Genomic DNA, 17,641 nt, shown 5'->3' with positions numbered 1-17,641 from the left:
AGAGCTTCGATGAAGTCAACTTGCCCCAAAAGTGGGTATTGCATCTCGAGGTAACTGAACACTTATTCCGACAATTAAATTTCATCGAAACCCTCTCTTATTTTTCATTTTTATAGATGATTTAAGTAATCTCATAACTTAATGAAAGAGAGAGCTCAAGATGCCTGCCATAACATATTAGATTTATGTTCTACTCAATTACCCTGGATCTAGTTGGCTTGTATTGCAGTACTTAAGATGTCGTCCTTAATGAGGATCTTCTGCGAATATCCATTTCAAAAATAAATGAAATTATCAAAACCCAAATCTCACACGCTCTCTCTCTCATTTCCTACTCGAATTTCTTTAAAAAAAAATAAAAAATACCGAGGGTACTAAGGAATGGAGGAACCATGAGTGCTTCTTCTCAATCCCATATATGAATGCCTATTTTAAACCTTATTTAAAGGTTTATATTTTTTAGGACCCAAATAGGAAGCACCTGTATGGAGGAAAGACGAAGAGCAGGAGAGACAAAGGTAGCAACTGCTTGGTAAAGTTGTTAACACTTGCATGGTTTGTTAAGGAATAGTGAGACACAACAATAAATGAGTCCAAACCCGGGAGTGGCATGGTATTCATGGAAGACCCGATACACATTAAATACATTATGATTTACACCAAAGCAGTAAATTGCATTAAACACACATCCCAGCTCCACAATCAGATTACTAGCACCAACAAGTAATTGCAGCACTACTCCACAAGTTGGCACAAACACAAATCTACTCTTCATAAAGGCATGATCAATGTTCTTGCATGAGTTTAAGGATCCAATGTTTTTTTACACTGAAGTGGAATATGTTGTTTGAGGTACTGGAATACCTAGAATGTAGCAAGGCCTAGTAAGTCCTGCCCAAAGATCGAGAGCTCACAAGGCACAGCACACACGGGACCCCCCTCCCTTTGCTTGTGCCCGGAACGGAAATGAATTATACAAGAAATCCGAATCCATCCCGTTAATGACCTGCCATGATATGCAGAAAAGGAAAGAAAACCATAGTCCTAAAGGACATGCCTTTTAGAACTCGCTCAGTGAAGGAAGGTGGCTGACAAATTACGAAACAAAAGGAAATCACAACATTTAAAAGAGTAATGTTTTGTACTATACCCTCATCCTATTCCTATGTCACTAGGCATAAAAGTATAGTATGTAACATTACTCAATTCAAAAAAATACATATGACAATTTCATCAACATGACTGTTTATAACTTGTTAGAGCATGAAACAACCACTATATTAATTTCAATACAAACAACAAAGTTAATCCAAATGAATTAATTAGAGCAAAGAATCATTAACATGGAATCTCAAACATTTCAGTACGAAACAAGGTTCTTAATGGGTGCAAGAAACTTCAATTCTTGTTCTTAAAAAAGTTTTGGATTATGTTTCATAAACACTGAAGCTATAATTGTAGGTAAAAGAAAAAAAAAAACAGACTAAAGCTACAAAATAAAAGTAGGTTTCCAAGTATAGTAGCATATCCAATTTGTTTTCATGATGCTATAATTGGTAGCCATAATTGTCCCTCCTTCATAAAACCATCAACCCTTTGAGACTAAGTAGTAGTGTAGTACACCTTCTTCTTATAGAAGGCAAGGGCAGTGATGTCATGAAGGGGCCAGGTTTGTATTTTGCTTGTGAAGCAGTGAAGGGTTGTTTTCTACAGAGAGGGTCTATGAGTCAAAGGCTACATTTATAGCCCATATGATATAATCACTTTTGGGTATAAATTAATAGGTGCTTCTTCTATCATCACAACAAACTACAAGGACAGTCAGAAATCAGAAGGGCCATTTGGACCCAAAACTATTTTATCATAACAAAATGCAAACTTATATGGGCTTTGAGAAGTCATTTGTTCCAAAGCTGGTCCTAGAGAATTGAATACGTCTTCATGAGTGTAATAATAGGGGAGATAAAGCTTCAAAAGTGTTAAAAAATCATTTATTATTTTAAAGTTTAAGTTATTAATTGAAATGATTGCTTTAATTAATATTCTTACGGCATGTGCTTCTCAAATGAAAAGAAAGCTAAGATAGGGTAACTAATTTTTGACACAACTAATAAATTTAATATGAACTTAATACGAAATTAGTGATTGTGATTGATTTATGTAGTCTTATATTCATGTCTCAACGTGAATCGAATCTGACACGCAATATTTATGGTTGACAATTTTTTATATGACTTACGAACTCAACACAAGCATGAGCAGTGTCATTTGCCATAGTTCTTTACTGAAGTGATCATTTTTATCATACACAAACAACTAATAATCTTCCTCTAAAGGTAAGTGGTGAAGAAACTTGTACAATTTTACTCAAGTTCTCAGTTAAATCTCTTTGCAAGTGAAACTTTTATTTAAGAGAAAAGATGCCGAACGATGACCCATTCCACTAAAATAATGCTCCTGCAACAACAGGTATTGCTGGAAACAACCAAGTTTCACAGTGCAACCAACAACTATGGTGGATCACAACCGTACGCTAGTTTCTCCTAGCACAAGCATCATCACCGCTTGAAATTAGGTGGCATGTCTTCCCCAACATAATTAGGTAGTTGGATGAAAATGACACAAAAAAAAAACGTTAAAATCATCCTAGCATTGAACTTTTAAGACCCTTTTGGTCAAAGAACCTATCATGCATGTCATGGAAGTTTATAATAGAAGAAATGAAAAGGAACGAAATACTTGATCATAATAATTGTTTCTTGTTATATTTTTACGCAATTAATAAGTGAATTGAGAATTACAAATAAATAAATAAACAAAAAGGAATTGAGAGGTTCCACTCAAAAAGTATCCACATCCACCCCCTCCTTTCTCTCAACAAATGGTGCAGGAATCTAAGCATAGAGTGGAAAAGGTTAAAAGATTGTTTATTACTAAATGTGGTAGCAAGGGATCTGGGGGTCTTTACAAAAGAAGATAGCACCAGAGATGAAAGTACTGACATCCACTCACATGCAACACTTTTTCATGCGGTTCATATTCTTCAAGCCCCCCCATCCATCAAAAAGCATATTTGAAATTGCTTCAAGAATTAGCCGTTCCACACAAATGGAATTAGAATATCCCAATTTGCTCAACATCAAGACCAGAAACTCATTCATTCATTAACAAACCACTCCCAAGAGAGGAGTAAACAAACAAATAGAATACAGAAGATTATAAAAGGCCTGTTTCTTTTAGGCTTTTGAGAAACTTTGGCCACCTCCCCACCACTTACATGGAGAATCTTTTTAATAAAAACAAAAGAGTCAAAACTTCCCACTACAGAAAGGTTACTTCACTTGTCACTAGCCCCACCTAACAGTAAGAAAAGGTATACAAAAGAGAGAAAGGGCATTACACTAGATCGAATGATACATTAAGAAGATAAAGAGGGTAAATGCTGTTTTGCTTCATGCGCAATTTGGATTTCTACCGGGGCCTCCGTAGTAAAAGTAATGGCCCCAATCCCCATTGCTTCCAGTTTGTACATCATAGCAGTTAGATTGCTCAGTGAAGGTGCCAATCCCTTTAGGAGCCTTGAGATTGTTGGAGTCATCAACAACTTGGACATTCCTGAAATAACTTGACTTGCCAAAACCCTCCTCAGGGAAATGACCACTGCCCATTTGAGTTGAGGTGTGCTTACCATCAGCCTCTGAGTTTACCACTTCTCCACCCCACTCAATCATGGAAGCACTTTCAGCCAAGTATGAGAAGAGGAATGAAGGCCAATATCCCAATACAAAGTCATTGCCAAACTGCATCCACCAATGCCCCTCTTTTGGATCCTGCAAAAGTTCCCAAACACATTTAATGGATAAAAGTAATCAATTTTAAGATTACCAACGAGGACAAAAAAGAAATGTGGATCAGAGAACCCACCCTACCTAAACTAAGGCAATGAAAAGCTAGAATAGAATTACAGTGTTCTACCAATGTTTTTTGACGTGCAGTGACAGGTAAGTGTAACTTTTCAAAGTCTGCTTAAGCAACAGTAAAAGGTACCGTAACTTCATCAATTACAATGAGTGTTCAAAACAAAATGGCAAAAGATTCTTAGCATCAGAACTACAATGATGTCTCTGACTCCCGACCCTCTTATGTAGGTACTTATTTGGCTGTCCTGTTTGCCAAGGATCAATTTGAAAAGAATCCATATGAAAAGGACAATCTCCATTGATGCTCACATGCACCCATCCTTGGCAGTATCAGCACCATTTGCCTTTACGCCCTCTCTAAATCATATAATTTTGAAGAAGGGCCCCAGTATTCATATAATTATGAAGGGGGGCCCCAGTATTTTATCTTACTTTATCTAGGGCTCTTAGTAAGGATGCTTTGGCTTTTACCTTCCAGACAAGTATACTGATATCGTATTGGGAATTACGATAGGCAGAAACAGGAGAGATGCTTGCACCCATGGCTATCTCACTGTTGACTTGAATAAAGCCTGAGCAGAGGAGGTTGTAGCAACCCGTGGCTTGGTATGCATCACTCTGAAAATACATTGACAGAGAGGAAGGAAGCGTGTGATGAAAACCCATTAAAATACCAATCAAAATCACTAAAGAAATACTGAAGGAGGAGTTGAAATGTGGAAGCTTACAGTCCAGTAGGTGAAAAGCCTAGTGTTGTTGTCACCATATAGATCTGGGCTAACCTGTTTCATGCACATACAAGTAATAATTAGCAATTGTGTCAGATCAATTATTTTTGGTCAATCCAGGTCAATAACAATAGTACCTGCCAACCAGCTTCAATGCTGTTGAGATCTTCACCAAAAGAACCTCCTAATATCCAAAGCTGAGACAAGCTGAACTCATTAGGCTGTTGTATTTTGGGTTCCCATACATTTATGGTTGCTTTCGCTCCATAGTATTTATCTCCTTCAACATAAGCTATTGCATGCTAATCAACCCCAAAAGCAAAAACAAACAGAAGAAACAAACAAATTAGAGCAAATAAAGAAGAAATGAGTAAGAAAAGCCACTTTACAACTTTAAAAATCATGATTATAATTACCTGATGGCCACTCTGATTGATGAGATCGGGATCTGCAGACCTGGGCTGAGGGATGCTTCTGTGCTTCTTCCTTCCATATCTTTTTGCTGAGCTTGCTCTCAGAACATCATCCTTCTTTGTTCTCCTTATGGGTATTGTGCCTTCAGGACACCTACCATTTTGGTGCCACAGCTGGGTGATTGGGCTTGATCTCTCTATGGGTTTTGCAGACGCCTTGTTCTCGTCAAAGAGCCCTTCTGGGTGGTAATTAGGCCTCATCTGATAAAGCAACCAGACCAATAAGTTTAGAAGCAATTTAGACAATAAGAGAACTACGACAATATAGAGATACAATGGTGAGTTATATGGACCTGAATTTTGTGGTCTTTAAGGAAAGGGTGATCAAAAGCTGGCTGTTGAGAAATATCAACACAATCGATCGTGTCCCCATCTGAGCTCTGCTCAACCATTAAAAATCATCAAGGTAACATGAGACATCTTGCACTGTAATTCAAACATTTCCAATATCATACCCATATAAAAGAAAAAAGAAACATTTCTAATACACATAATTTTCCCACAATACGAAATTACTATGATAAAACTGGACGTTTTCAAAATAAGCAAAAGAATAGAAAGAAGAAATCCGAAAAATAACTTTGTCTCAATCACCCAGTAGCATCTATGTTCTTTTTAGTAACAGGTTGTAGATACAATGTGTAAAAGCACTATAAAAAAAAACACATCTTGAATATTTCTCCTTTATTTATTTGGGTGATTTTCTCTATTGCGCCAAGTTCGAAAACTACATGAATGGGAAATCATTGCAGAGAGAGAGAGAATGGGAAGGGAAATGATCATAAAATTATATTGTTGCTTAAAAAAACCAAATTTTCACGAAAATGGTAAAAGTTTTTGGTGGAAATCATATAACAATTAGTGAAACTACCGGAATACCCATTTCCATTTACGCACCATGTGTTCTCCTGAAGACACAAGAAAATAAAAATTTTCCACACAAGACATGCACAAAAAGAAAACAAACCCATTTAACCAAAACCAACAGGAACACAACTTTCAACCAGAAAGGGATATTTTTTACTTCACTTTCCTTCATTTTCTCAGGAACCAAACGGAGGACAAAGAACAAAAAAATACGGGAAAAGTTCCGAGAAAGAGAGAGAGAGAGTAAAGTAAAAAAGAGAAGGTGGACCTTAATGCTTTTCGAGGCGGGCTTGTTCAAGCGCTTCAAGTGCTTCTGGACCTCAAGCCTCTGCCGGGAGACACTCATCCTAGCGGCGCAAGACAGCGAGATCAGTCCCCATAAGCAGAAAAGCACAGCTAATACTCTCCTTGTCCTCCCTCTACTGCTAAACTGCGCACCAGCCATCTCCTGGAACCACAACTACTAGCTCTCTCTCTCTCTCTCTCTCTCTCTTTCACTACACAACTATCCCAATGCAGGTTTAGAGCTGAAGCAGCCTATACACCATGAACCTTAAAGCCAACAAGCTCCTGCTTATCCTACGCACCCCCACCACACCTCAAAGACACAAACTTTGGCAGTGGGACGCTCCGTGTTCCCACAAAAATCCAATAAAAATCCAGTGCCCAGTGCCCACCTCACTCTCTAAAAATTCAATTGCTTTCTCTCTCTCTCTCTAGTCTCTATAAAATGTCATTTTCTCTCGAACTTAACTTTCCCATTAAAAATTCTGCCCCATTTTCCCAATTTCTCACCCGCTACTTTCTCTCTCTTTCTTGTCATTTTCCCCCTACTTTTTCTCTCATCAAGAATGCCCACCTCTCTCTCTCTCTCTCTCTTTCCCTGAAGCTTTTTTCTTTTTTATTCTTGTTTTGCACGAGGGGTAAAAAGGGAATATAAAAAGAGTTGTGGGAAAGTGGAAAGTGGTGTGCCGTGTACATGGATGGTGGGGAAACGGGTTTAGCAATGGCCCTACATGGACGTGTCTTGGGTTTCCCATCTTGTCCTTCCCATTTCAAATTGGACTGTTGTTGTGCATGAATTTACTTTTACTTTTTTACTTTTTTAATTCAAATTTACCTTACTTTTTAAGTCATTATTACTGATCATATTCTTTAATTAAGGTCTTCTAATCATAGTAAATAAATAATTTAAAAAGGCCTCCAATTTAATAAAGTTCCAATTAATGAATCTTAATAAAATAATTTCCATAATAAAAATAAAATTAAATACATATTTGCCTTTAATATATACACTTTAATTAAGGCACCTACTTAATTTTAAAAAAAAAATGCCTTAATATCATTTGATTCTCCAACATTCCAAAATAAATAAAGCTTAAAAAATCGATAACAATAAATATAGAAATCAAATCATAATCAAATATTCAACCCTAAAATCAAATGGGAAAAACAAATAAATAAATGCTAGAAGATGGAAAGTTTGAAAAAATATTATATTCAATTACAAACTCCTCTATTTATAAATTTCCATTTTTCTCTTTTTATGTCTTATAAGTTATTTCAATCCTTCCATAGTTGATCAGCAATAAAAAAAAAAATGTTAGTTATCAAAAACTCAATCAATCACTTTCATTGTTATTTTTTATTTGATTTTTGAAAATAATTTCACAATTAAGAACAAAGAAAACATTTTTGGTTTTTTATTTACTTTTAAGAAATTAAAATCACAAGACAATGATAATTTGCAAAAACAAATGTTTTAATCTAGAAAGTTTCCTAAAACATGATATCTATTATGATATTGATGGTTTAGATTTATTTTCATAATTAAAAATTTTAAAAGAAATTTTACAAATAGAAGAAAGTGCTCCAACTAACATATTAAATTGTATAAAAAGACTTAATTCTTTTCTAAGTGTATTGTGCATGTATCACTTATAGAATTTTATTAACAATATTGTTACAGTTGTTTCTACAGAAATAAGTTTTTCAAAATTAAAATTGATAAAATCATACTTAAGATCAACAATATTGTCACAAGAGAGATTAAATGAATTATCCATATTATCAATTGAAAAGATGACAAAAAGCGAGAAGAATTATTTTTAAATAAAAATATAATAAAAATATTAAAATAAATATAATTTAATTAATATGTAAATGTTAAAAAATAAAAAATAAAGCCCCACTTAAAAGTTTCGCTTAAAGTCCCAAAATATATTGGGCCGATCCTGACTCGAGCTAAGATATTAAATTCTTTAATATATATATATATATATATATATATATATATATATATGATCCGAACAAAGTTTAAACCCAAATTTTAAAACAACTTCTAAATATTTATTTATAGTATAAATATATTATTATGGAATATAAAAAATATATATATATTATCATAATGGATAGTTTCAACTTTTAAAGTAATGTACTTTAATTTAATATTTGTTGTCCTTAAAATCCCATGTAACTATTCCTGTAGTTTTACACAGGAATTAACTTTCATTACCGTTCAGTTCATGCAATTTATCTTTGAAATTTGAAGATAATAATTTGTTGTTAAAACCTTTGATGCAAAGGTGTTTCATGATTCACCATCGTTGTTCGTTGATGGAGGAATTGGAGGTGGTTCATCAATCATCATTCAATATTTGATCAAATTTAAATTTCCCCCCCTGTAATAATTGCATACTTTAACCACCATTTGATGGAATCCAATGAGAGACCCTCACAAACCAAATTATATTATTATTGACCTCACTCAGAGGAATCATTTACAGCGTGGCGTCTCATCCACGATCATGTTCTTTTGATATTCAAGACAAAGATTCTTTTGTTCCAATCCCATTACTATTTTTTTTATTATTCAATCAACATTGTATAATAATCGAAGAATTGAAAATGATATGATTTTTTAATCGACTGCATTTCATGAAATCTGACAATAAAACATATTAAAGATACTCTGAACAACGGTTGGTCGAACACATTATTGTTTATTTTACTCAATATTGTAAGGGCACAATTTCCCATAACATCGAAATATGTCAGTGTGGGTGGAAATAATATGAATATAAAGGCTTAGAAAATAAATAATAAAAAAGATAAAATAACAAAAAATTAAAAAAAAAAAAGCCAAAAATAGCCGTTCTATAAGAGTGACCATTCGTATTCGTCTGTTGGGTTTATATTGTATCAAAATATAGGCAGAAGACTATATAAGTTAACTATAGCCCAACACATTTAAGTAAATGAGTCAAACTCCACAACCCTAATTCTTTAATTTTGTATTAAATTCGTGTTCGGTTTTTAGGTCATGTCAAAAAATGTCAACTATTATGTCGCATGTCATATTCGGATCGTATCCTCAATCTTAACTATTTAATTTCGTACTAAATTCGTAAATTATATCAAAAATTGTCACGTTAATTTTATATTATAGTAGCAATATCTTTTTCTTTTTTTTGTTGGTTAGATCTTCTTATTACTTTGACAGTGAGAAGGATCCATGTAATGTAATTTTCCTTGGAAGAAAAAAGAACCCATCTATGATTAAATGATTATAGTCACTGTGATAGTCACGTGGTGTAAAAAGTAAAAATAAATAAATTTTTACAAAATGGGGTGTTTTGTGATTTCAGCAGGATTAAGGGGCAAATAGAAATTGTTCATCCCGATAAAAAAGGCAAGGCCAGCGTCCTCGTCATGTTGTCTTAACGGCGTCATGTCCGTCACCCGCTCGGCCGAATAGCATAGCATAGCATAGCATAGCATAATATCCCCCCCCACGAGGAGAGCAAATATTGACGCAAAGTGTATTTGACAACCCGTGGGGCTGCATCAGTCACCGTACACGTGTAAGGCCAGTCGTCCAGAACGCGCCAGTGGGCGGCACTGTTTATAAACCAGTCGGCGCGGATGACGAGGGAGGTGGTAAAAAATGAAAATATTAAAAGTTGGTCAACAGTAAAAGATGAAAAAGAATCCAATGGTGGGGGTGGGGTTAAAGAGTCATAATTAGATTCAAAATAGCTCTGGCCATACCTCTCTGTCTCTCTGGTCTCTGTGAATGTAGGTAAATAGTATTCTTTCCATTTCAACTCAATTGTTGAGAATCATAGTTGTGGTAGTCATTTTTAAAAAAATCTAAAAATAGTTAGACATAAGACATGCATTAAGATCAAAGTTCGGCTTTTGAAATGAGAATATATATGACGTTTTAAACATTATATAATGTTTATGCTTCTAACTTTTGTATAAAATTTTATCTTTCAAAATGATTTTTTTATTTAAAAATAAATAAAAATCAATGATATTTTGATTTTTTTTGTACTTTTAACGGCTAAAATTAATGAAATTATTCTAATTGAAAGTTCAAGGGTTCAAAATGAGATATTTTAAAGTTTAGGGGTTTGTAAAATTGGGTGAAAGTTTAGAGAGCCAGAGTGAAGTTCCCCCCCCCCCCCCCCTTTTTTTTTCTTCTGAAAAAAGGTAAGTTAGGGAGATTAATTATGGTTATCCTACTTGAGCATGACCATAGTAGCATCTATCCGTTGGGAGCCACACAGGAAGGGCCTAGATGGTGGGAACCGCAGGCGCTCTCTCAAGTCCGACTGAGCCATAATCTAACTCAATCCCACCAAGACATCAATGAAAATCCAAGGTGACTAATACTAATAAGACATATGTGGAGATTATCTATTGAGGAGATTCGACTACTTGAAAACTTTCTTGAGCTATTGAACCACTACCCTTGATGATGAAATGAGAATCATTAATTCTACTAATATCAGCCGCTTGGCCTGCTTTGAGTTTTGCTGATACTTTGATGAGACTGGATACTCTGATTGAGGGAGTGTTTGCGATTTCCACCATCTATATCTTTCATATGTGTCATTCATGTACAACTCTCGACAAGCATGTGTTATTATTCTTTCAAAATTAATGTAACTTTTTAAAATTATTATTGAATTTGAAATAAATCATTACTAATTTTTATCTAACAATAATTTTAAAAATAATGTCGAGAATAAAAATTGAATAATGAGTACCATAATTCATTAAAAAAAGGTAAAGTGAAGTTTTGGGTAAAATCTAATACTCATATCCGTCATATGAAATGGATGTGTTGTATTGCATGGAGGAAGGGTTGGGGTTAAAAGAGTAATAATGAGATTCAAAATGTCGTGACTCGTGTGTGCGTGTACGTGTACGTGTGTGGCTGTGTATGTTTGGGTGAATGGCACATGGGGGTTGTGAATCTGAGTGGTGTGTGCTGATTGGTCTGTTTTGTCAGAGTGTGTCATGACTTTCTTGTCCACCAAAATCCAAGCTTGCATTTTGTGCCAGGACTATTCTATCAACATGTGTGCATTTTTTTTTTTAAGTGAGAAAATATCATAATATTGCCTTAGTATTAGGTTAATATTAAATTAATCATTTCTCTGTTTTTTGTTGGTTTTTCCGAGCTCAGATTCGCAGAGTCATTTTCCAATTCAGGCTTGACTCTTGGATCAGATTGATCTTAGCCCGATTTACTGTCTCTCATCAGATCCACGTCGACTCGCGCTTTTTCCACGGGCTCTTCGGCTCCGTCCGTGCCCATTGCCTTCTTGCGTTGCTCTCTAGCAACCTCGCTTTGTATTTTTATTTTTGTGATTTTTTGGCTTTTGTTTTTGTTTTTTTTTTTTTTTCTTTGTATTTCTGTGGATGTTCACTTTTGGTGGCCTGGGAAAAAAAAAAAAAAAAATCATATAAAATTATAAATATATCCCAAAATAAAATAACAAATTTATCACAAGTGGCGGATCCCACTCACCCACCCTCTCTCTCTCTTTCGGGGGAGGGGAAATCCATTACCCACTGTCTCTGGTGGTCGCCTCAATCCCCTCCACCAATGACGTCGGCCTATTTCTTCCTCTTATATTTTTATTTTATTTTAATATTATTTTAAAATGATCAAATAATCTATTTGAAAAATACCTAAAATTGACTTGAGACATTAATATGGTAATCACTCATCATGTCAAAGTTTATTTATTTTTGGAAAGCCATGTCAAAGTTGGCATATTGGAATAGAATCTTTGATGATAATCTTAAATATTTAAGACTAAATAGTTTACAAGGAGAGTGGCGATTCGTGAGAGTGGCGAATCGTGTTCGACTGTCTGGTTATTTAAGAGCGTACTTGTGTTTTACTCTTCCTACTATTTGTATTCATTTTTTTTTGTTTTTTTTTTTGGCAAAAAAGTAAAAAATAAATGGAGATTGAAGAAAACAAAAGATATGATAATGAAAACATAGAAATGCTTTTAGTTAAAAAGGACAGGCATCAACTTCCCTTCTTATTAAGCATTCTACACTTTCCTCTGTCACTTTCTTTTCTTCTTCGTTTTTTTTCTTATTGAATTTTGGTGCATAGTCAATTGATATCGTATGCAGTAAAATTAATTAACTAAATTGAAAACTTTATGCCTTTGTCTTTGTTGAGTAGACTATTAGTCTTGTGAAAATGGAATAGAATGGACCCTTGATTTGCTAGGCATCAACATCCAACTAGTAGTGATTGTTCTTATCACATTCCACTTATGTGCCACTTTTTTTAGATTTGTTTTCTTATATTTGCTTACTTTGAAGCCAAAGGAGACTTTTTCTTCAAGATTTCGGCAATGTTTAATTTTTTATATATTTTTTTCCTATTGTTGGACCGATGCTTCATGCTTTTCTCATATAATTTCCTAGATTCCAAACAAAGGGAAGAAAGCTATCAAAATGGTTCTTCTTGTGATACATTTTGTGAAAGGATCCTCCACCCTACAAATAAAAAGATAAGGGTTGTGTTGGGGCGAACCCCGTGCGCGCCGGGCATTGACGCCTCATTGATGGTTTGGCTACTCTGATAAAAAAAATTATGATTCCGTTCATGTTGAACCTCAATTGCAAAAGACTACTTCTTTTGATTCCATCACCAAAAAGAGAACTAATCAATCATCCCTCCTTGTTAATCTTTTTCTTAAAATCAGCAAAGCTCACTAATAAACTCAAAGTTTTCAATCAAAAGAAACTTTTCTTTGTTGTGGGACGAGGGGGTCTAGGGCTTTTTTGGCTATGCTTTTAGCAAATTTATATCATAGTTCTCACAAATCATCACTTTCTTCTTTTGAAACCTGTTGGCTTAATATTTCTTGGAATTTGATCTAACCCAGATGAGAGATATAAGAGAAAAACATGAATACAAATTTTGGGTCATTTCCTTCTCCATCTAGAAAGCTCTCTACCAACATAAAATTGATGGCTGCCATTGTCGGTGAGGAATCTGCACCATTAGCTCCATCTTCAGATCAATACAAAAATCAATTATTAGCTGTTCAATCAGCTGGATATAGCTCTGAGACACATTTGGACACCAGAAAAAGAAAAATAATAAAATAAATAAATGACTTTGTTGTGGCCTACTTGGAGTTGGGACCAAATTTTGGTGGGAATGGTTCTTGTTAAATGGCCCAGCAAAAAGAAAGTTCTTACAAATGGACAAAGCAATTTCGTTTGACAAAACATTTTAAGACTTTTTTATTCTTTCTCTTTTTATTGTGATGCGACATAAATATGAAAATAATTTTAAATATTTTGTGTTTTAATTTCAATTATGAGATAGTATGAGATAAAAATGTGTTTCTAGCGTTACTCTATAGTTATAAATATGTAATATCTTCCTTGGAATGTGGAGTGGAAAGTGTAGACCAAAATTAAGGAGCTAGTTCTAGTGATTCACGGCTAGTTTTACGTATCTAATCAAGTGCTAAAATAGTCAAATAAGTTAATGTAAACTTAATTAATCATGTTGTCAAAAGTTAATCCAATTCTCCCCTAAAGAGTTTATTATGCTTACGTATCTAGAAGATACAGATAAGGTTATTTATTTATTTAATTTTGTTTTTCCACTCCAAATAATAGATTAGTCTTAGACATCTAATCTTTGGAAGATAAGTAAGGGCGAACCTACATTGAGACTTTGGGGGGGGGGGGGGACTAGCACCCCCCTAACCTTTAGAAAATTCTAGCTCCGCCCCTAAAAATAAGACAAAGTAGCTAGTAGCGAACTATATGATCACACTATAATCAAACAAATTTGTACGTGATGCAACAGAAACTTACATTGCTAAACTTTTTGAAAGTGAATATATGTACATAATAATCTTTAAAATGATCATTTCCAATCATGCCTAATGGTATATCTCAGAAATTCAGAATACCATAATCCAACAAAATTATGATCTTTCACTTGATAAACACAAAAACTTATAGTAGTAGACACTTAGAATTCAGATAGATGGAAATAATTACAATTCGAAAAATAACAAAGTTTTCATTCAACTCAATCTATTAAACCAATATTTTTTTTGTAGAACACGTGATTTTCACACGAAATTTCTTCAATCAAATTTAGAATAAAACTTTATCCTTTTAAGGAAAAAAAGGAAAAAAAAAAAGAAAAAAAAAAAGGGAGGGTAAGTAAACGGGGTAGGTTCGAACGGGGTAAGTAAACGGGTCTTATCTATTCAAGCTATTCAAGCAAATGGGGTCTAAACTGTTGAAACACATGTGGGATTAGGCAGGATTTGTCCATGTAGCTCTCACTCACATAGGCTACCCATTTGCATGAGTTAGGAATCCAGTATAATTGAACAGTTAGTCTTTCATAATCATATTACCCTCACTGTTTGAAGCAGACAAAGAGGGTCTTAATTCTGGGCTTGACCTTTCTTGGCAGCACACAGGGAGGGAGGGAGGGAAGTTAGAAGTCAGCAAAGGTTTGGCACCCAATACCCCACCAAGTGAAAAGCTGGAAAGTTGGGGAAGAAAAGCCATTAGTCAATTATCATTATGTTGTAAACAAAGGAAGAAAGAGGTGTATATCTGATTACTTTTCTATCACATCCTTTTCACATTTGATATAGTCACCAGATGGGGCTGGAACCATCCCTTTTCCCTCCTTTTCCATCCCATAATTGTGCTGTATGATTATTATTATTAAAACAGCTACCCACTCAGCCATCCATGGACACCATGTTCTTTTTCCCCTCCCATAATTGTACTATGGATTCCTATCAAAATGCTACTGCTTAGCCCTCCACGGGCACCGCAAGTTGCCTTTTGATTGGACAATAGAAGACCCCATGTGTAGCAGGAGACACATGTCCCGTGATTGGTGTAGTGCCAGCACTCCCAGTTACTATTTGAAATAATTAGTCCACAACAACAATCTTCCATATCTAAAGTCCAGGTCTTCACACCTCCAGTCAATGGCCTGTGAACTGTATAGCATAAAGGAGTAGTTTGCTAATCTGTTTTGAAGGGTGTTTTTTTATTTTGACATGAAAGAATATGTTTTGATGTGATATATGGTTGAAAATTGTTTTTTGTTTTATTATTTAGAAAATATTTTGTGTTTTCGGTTATTTGTTAATGTATTTGTCTTAAGAATATAAAATAAATAACAAAGACAAATACACATAGTACAAAACAAAGAGCTATCTTATAATAGAACTAATATCTAATACCTTCTCTTGAACTTCAAGGGGTTGGTTCAAGTGGTAAAAGCTTTGGTCTTGGTGAAATTTTCATCTAGTCTAAAGTTCGAATTCTCTTGGGTGCAAAGTGCTTTGCACTGGTCCAACTTTTACCAAACATAAATGTGTACATAAAGTGGCCTTGCCTTGAAGGGGTTGCTCGTCATTAAAAAAAATAAAAGTATCTTCTCTTGCAAAAAGAATGAAGCTTCCGTTGAGATATATTGGCCCTATTTGTTCATGCTTCTTAAAGGGTGTTTTTGTTTTTTGGAAAAAATGTTCGTGACATAAAGATGAAAGTAATTTTGACGGATTTATGTTATACGTTTGTTAATAGTATTGTTTTGAAAAGAAAAAAAAAAAAAAGAAAAAAAGAGTGATCAAACAAAGCTACAATTGTATTCAAGTTTTTACAAATTAGTTGCTTTTTAGTGCTGAAGTGAGAAGTGTAACAAAAGAGAAGGTCCATCCGGCTTAAATGCCTCCCGAGTGTAAAAATTGGTCCAAGGAAACTGAAAAGCAAGTTATCCTCTTGAGTGTCTTTTTTGAGTAACAGGGATGAAGCCAAAAAATTGTATTTAGGGTCTAACATGCAACGTGAAAGTTGTTGTTTTGTTGTTGGTGCCATTCGAGCAGGGATGTCATGAGCATGGGCAAGTTTATAAACTATGTATTAGTCTTGGAACCTTTTCAAAGGAAGACAACTGTGGGAACCAAACGCTTGCCGATAATGTTCACCTTTTGCGTCGGTGTGATAATATTCTAAGCAAATCCAAGTCGTTCCACAAGGAATTAGAATGTCACGAAACTATATAAAAGTAGCCAGCATGGCGCAGCTGCCATAACCATTGAAATAGAATAATGGCCAAACCACCACCACCACCACCACCACCAGTGTGAGGGTCATTTTATAGGTGTATTAGCTTTAGAAAATGGGCAGCATCTCCTAAAAGATCTCTCAGTGGACATAACACAGCAGAAAATGCTACATATATATCACAAGTTAAAGATTCTGAGTTGATGCTGTCATGCTGCGGGAAAATTCTCACCCCCCAGCCATTTTCTGCTTTGATTGCTAGTTCCAAACAGCCAATTCCAATCAAAGCTTGAAATATTGCAAAACATAATGATGGGGGGATGAATCAAAACAAAAAAATCATCACATAAACCTTTTTGTGTTCTTACTCAAAGCCCTTTTCAGTTTTGTCAATCACAAAGCATCGGGTTGTTATGAACTAATCTAATGCTTTCAAATAATGCAAACAATTCTTTATCGTCAAGGCATCTCATCATATAGAAAATACTAAAGGACAGCATCATCACTCCAGTTTGGAATCTGCATATGTTTTATTCTCCACCACCACAATGCAAGCCGATATTCTCTGCCACCTACCACTAGCTGATTCCTAGCTGAACTACACATCTTTCTTTCCTACCAATCTACCTTCAATAATTGTCATTTACTTCTCCTGGAGAAAGGAATTTGACAAGCCATATACAGGCAACGGGTGCCCAGGAGATCTCATAAGGTGCCAGCCCCCTACCAATATCAACTGCACACAGCAATTTCAGAAGGTAGAAGAAAACAAAGTAGAGGAACACAGCATTGAAGGAAAGCTTGCAAAAGCTCCTGTGACACAGTAAATTTCTTGACTAGAGGTTGCACTCTAACTGTCATGAAACCCTGCATTTTCTCATAGAAGGATGCAAAAATCATCTTGTGTTAAATGGAATGGTAATTTTGGGTTTTTGGTATTTTAGCAATCATACTGAACTATTAAAAGGAAATTCTCAAGTGCACATGAACTATAAATTATTCACCCACAAATTACAAAAAGAAAAAAGTATGTCAACTGAAATCTAAAAAAGCAACCATGGTAATAGTCATTCACAGTATCAAATCTCATAAATGTATGTGAATGGAATTTTTAGTTAATAAGAAATTGAAATTTATGTATGTGAATGAAACTAATTGCTTTCAAAATACATTAGAGTGGGTGCAATGATATCACAGACATCAAATGGAAGAAAACTTTAAGATCTCCAAATCTCATTCTTAAGAAGACTGGCTTGGACAA

General features: G+C 34.7%; 1 protein-coding gene across 2 annotated transcripts; it reads right to left on the bottom strand.

The window, feature by feature from the left end:
• Positions 1 to 3,142: 3,142 nt before the first annotated feature.
• On the bottom strand, positions 3,143 to 6,842 carry LOC132164083 (tRNA-splicing ligase (DUF239)). Of its 2 annotated transcripts, none has more exons than XM_059574500.2 (7): positions 6,257 to 6,842; positions 5,415 to 5,501; positions 5,065 to 5,322; positions 4,786 to 4,950; positions 4,649 to 4,702; positions 4,392 to 4,538; positions 3,143 to 3,830 (listed from the first exon to the last, which is right to left on the bottom strand). In XM_059574500.2, exons 1-7 carry the CDS (start codon positions 6,431 to 6,433, stop codon positions 3,453 to 3,455), a joined length of 1,266 nt encoding a protein of 421 aa, XP_059430483.1. In that variant the 5' UTR covers positions 6,434 to 6,842; the 3' UTR covers positions 3,143 to 3,452. The 2 variants fall into 2 exon arrangements, with proteins under 2 accessions (XP_059430483.1, XP_059430484.1); XM_059574501.2 differs by having other exon boundaries at positions 5,415 to 5,547; positions 6,257 to 6,347.
• Positions 6,843 to 17,641: the final 10,799 nt, after the last annotated feature.

The sequence above is a fragment of the Corylus avellana genome, chromosome 8 (genome assembly GCF_965113065.1).
Source record: "Corylus avellana chromosome 8, dhCorAvel1.hap1.2, whole genome shotgun sequence".
Taxonomy (NCBI): Eukaryota; Viridiplantae; Streptophyta; class Magnoliopsida; order Fagales; family Betulaceae; genus Corylus; species Corylus avellana.
This window is presented reverse-complemented; position numbering and strand designations above follow the sequence as displayed.